The sequence below is a fragment of the Nansenia antarctica genome, assembly GCF_963989245.1.
Source record: "Nansenia antarctica genome assembly, chromosome: 2".
NCBI classification, from domain to species: Eukaryota; Metazoa; Chordata; class Actinopteri; order Argentiniformes; family Microstomatidae; genus Nansenia; species Nansenia antarctica.
The window spans coordinates 71,015,664-71,017,309 of NC_137675.1; the positions used below are offsets into that span (position 1 = coordinate 71,015,664).

The following is a 1,646-nucleotide window of genomic DNA, read 5'->3' on the forward strand; positions in this document are numbered from 1 at the left end:
ATGGACACCAAGGTGTGTCCTCGGCGTATCCTGGTGTCCAACTTGCCCAAGAATAAGATTGAGGAGGACAGTCGGCTCGACAAACTGGACATCCACTTCTCCAGGAAGAGGAATGGAGGCGGGGATGTGGAGGAGACTGACATGCTGCATGATTCTGGCAATGTAGTCATCACTTTTACAGAGAGCGATGGTACACAAAGAAAATTTGAAATGATTTTATTTAATTGTATTAATCTTGACTCAAATTCATCAGTCATCATCAATGCTCTCTTCCCACACAGTTGCCAAAGGCTTGACCGATAAGCAGTACCATGACGTGCAATTTGACAAAGGAAAAAAACACAAAGTAAAAGTGACTCCATTCCTGACCGGTGAGATCACGAATTTCAACGTAAACAGATTTTATGTTCCTGTTACATGAAGAGGGAAAATAACATATACACATTTCCAGTACCCCTATATTGCAAAATCCCACACATTTTGTCACTAACAAACACAAATCAAGACTGTATAGCCCAAGTATTTGTGTCTACAGTGTGTAGGTAAGGTGATAACCTTCAGCCTAATCTATCCCCCCACTCTTCCATCTCTCTCAGACCTGCATCTCAATATGCGGTTGCACAGTGCTCCTGACGGGAATCCCTGCCATCATCATGGAGCAGGAAACCCTCCAGGACCTGCTGCAGATCCACTTTCAGAAGGCCAGCAACGGTGGTGGCGAGGTGGACGCAATCATCTACAACCCTCTGGGTCACAACTTCCTGGCCCTGTTTGAGGACGACTGCCCTAATGAAAGCTCCAGTAAGTGAGAAGACCCAACCATGACACCTTTCTATTGCTGCACATTGACCCCCATCTCAGCAATGGATCAGGGTCACATCAGAAATCTAGGCTGAGGATCTAATACTGGCCTGGTTTACAGATACTGTAGAGATATGACCTCCATTGTAACCTGTCTAATTTAAATCATTGTTAGAAATCAGTAAGATTGATTGTATGTATCAGACAGTATGTCTGTACTGATTCATTTTACTTGTTTGAAATCAATCAACTTTGATAACTGAACGAACAAAATTATCAATGAAAAGTTATATTTCTTTGGGATGAGTAACATCTCTACTCTGTTGTGAATGTGATCAGCCTCATACAATCATGTTATACTCATTTTGTTTCACTCTAAAATTGTGGTTTTTCTGTTGTATATTCATAGTGATGTAGCCATGATATATAATTGTGATAAGCTAGAATCATGATAAAGTTTGTGTAATAAAGTTGGTCAAACTGGCTGAGGTGTCATTTGATTTTGTTTTTTTATCAATATATTTATTGTTTTTCTTGAAAGTAAAACATGGAGCACAACGACAACACTACATCCAACGAGAAAGTCAGACACACATTAAGAAGAAACAACGTTCCCCACATCATTTTGCTGAACATAATATTATTCCAAAAATGGTCCCCATACCTTTTTAAAGGAGTCTTGTTTACCCGTAATCATTTATGATATCCTTTCCATTGTTAAGCAGGATGACATTTCCTTAAGCCATTGGGCAATACTGGGCCTGTTCACATTTTTCGAAGCCAAAGCTATCAAGCGTTTTGCTTGCAACAGGCTCATGTTTATGAGTGATTGTTGATATTGCTGT

At 40.1% G+C, this 1,646-nt stretch overlaps 1 protein-coding gene across 1 annotated transcript; it reads left to right on the plus strand.

Moving 5' to 3' along the window:
- On the plus strand, positions 1-1,201 carry LOC308150539 (N-myc-interactor-like; the record flags this gene model as incomplete). Its single annotated transcript, XM_080523357.1, has 3 exons — positions 1-190; positions 282-391; positions 597-1,201. The coding sequence occupies 3 exons, from the start codon at positions 1-3 to the stop codon at positions 807-809; spliced, it is 513 nt and encodes a 170-aa protein (XP_080379483.1). The 3' UTR covers positions 810-1,201.
- Between the last annotated feature and the right edge of the window lie 445 nt (positions 1,202-1,646).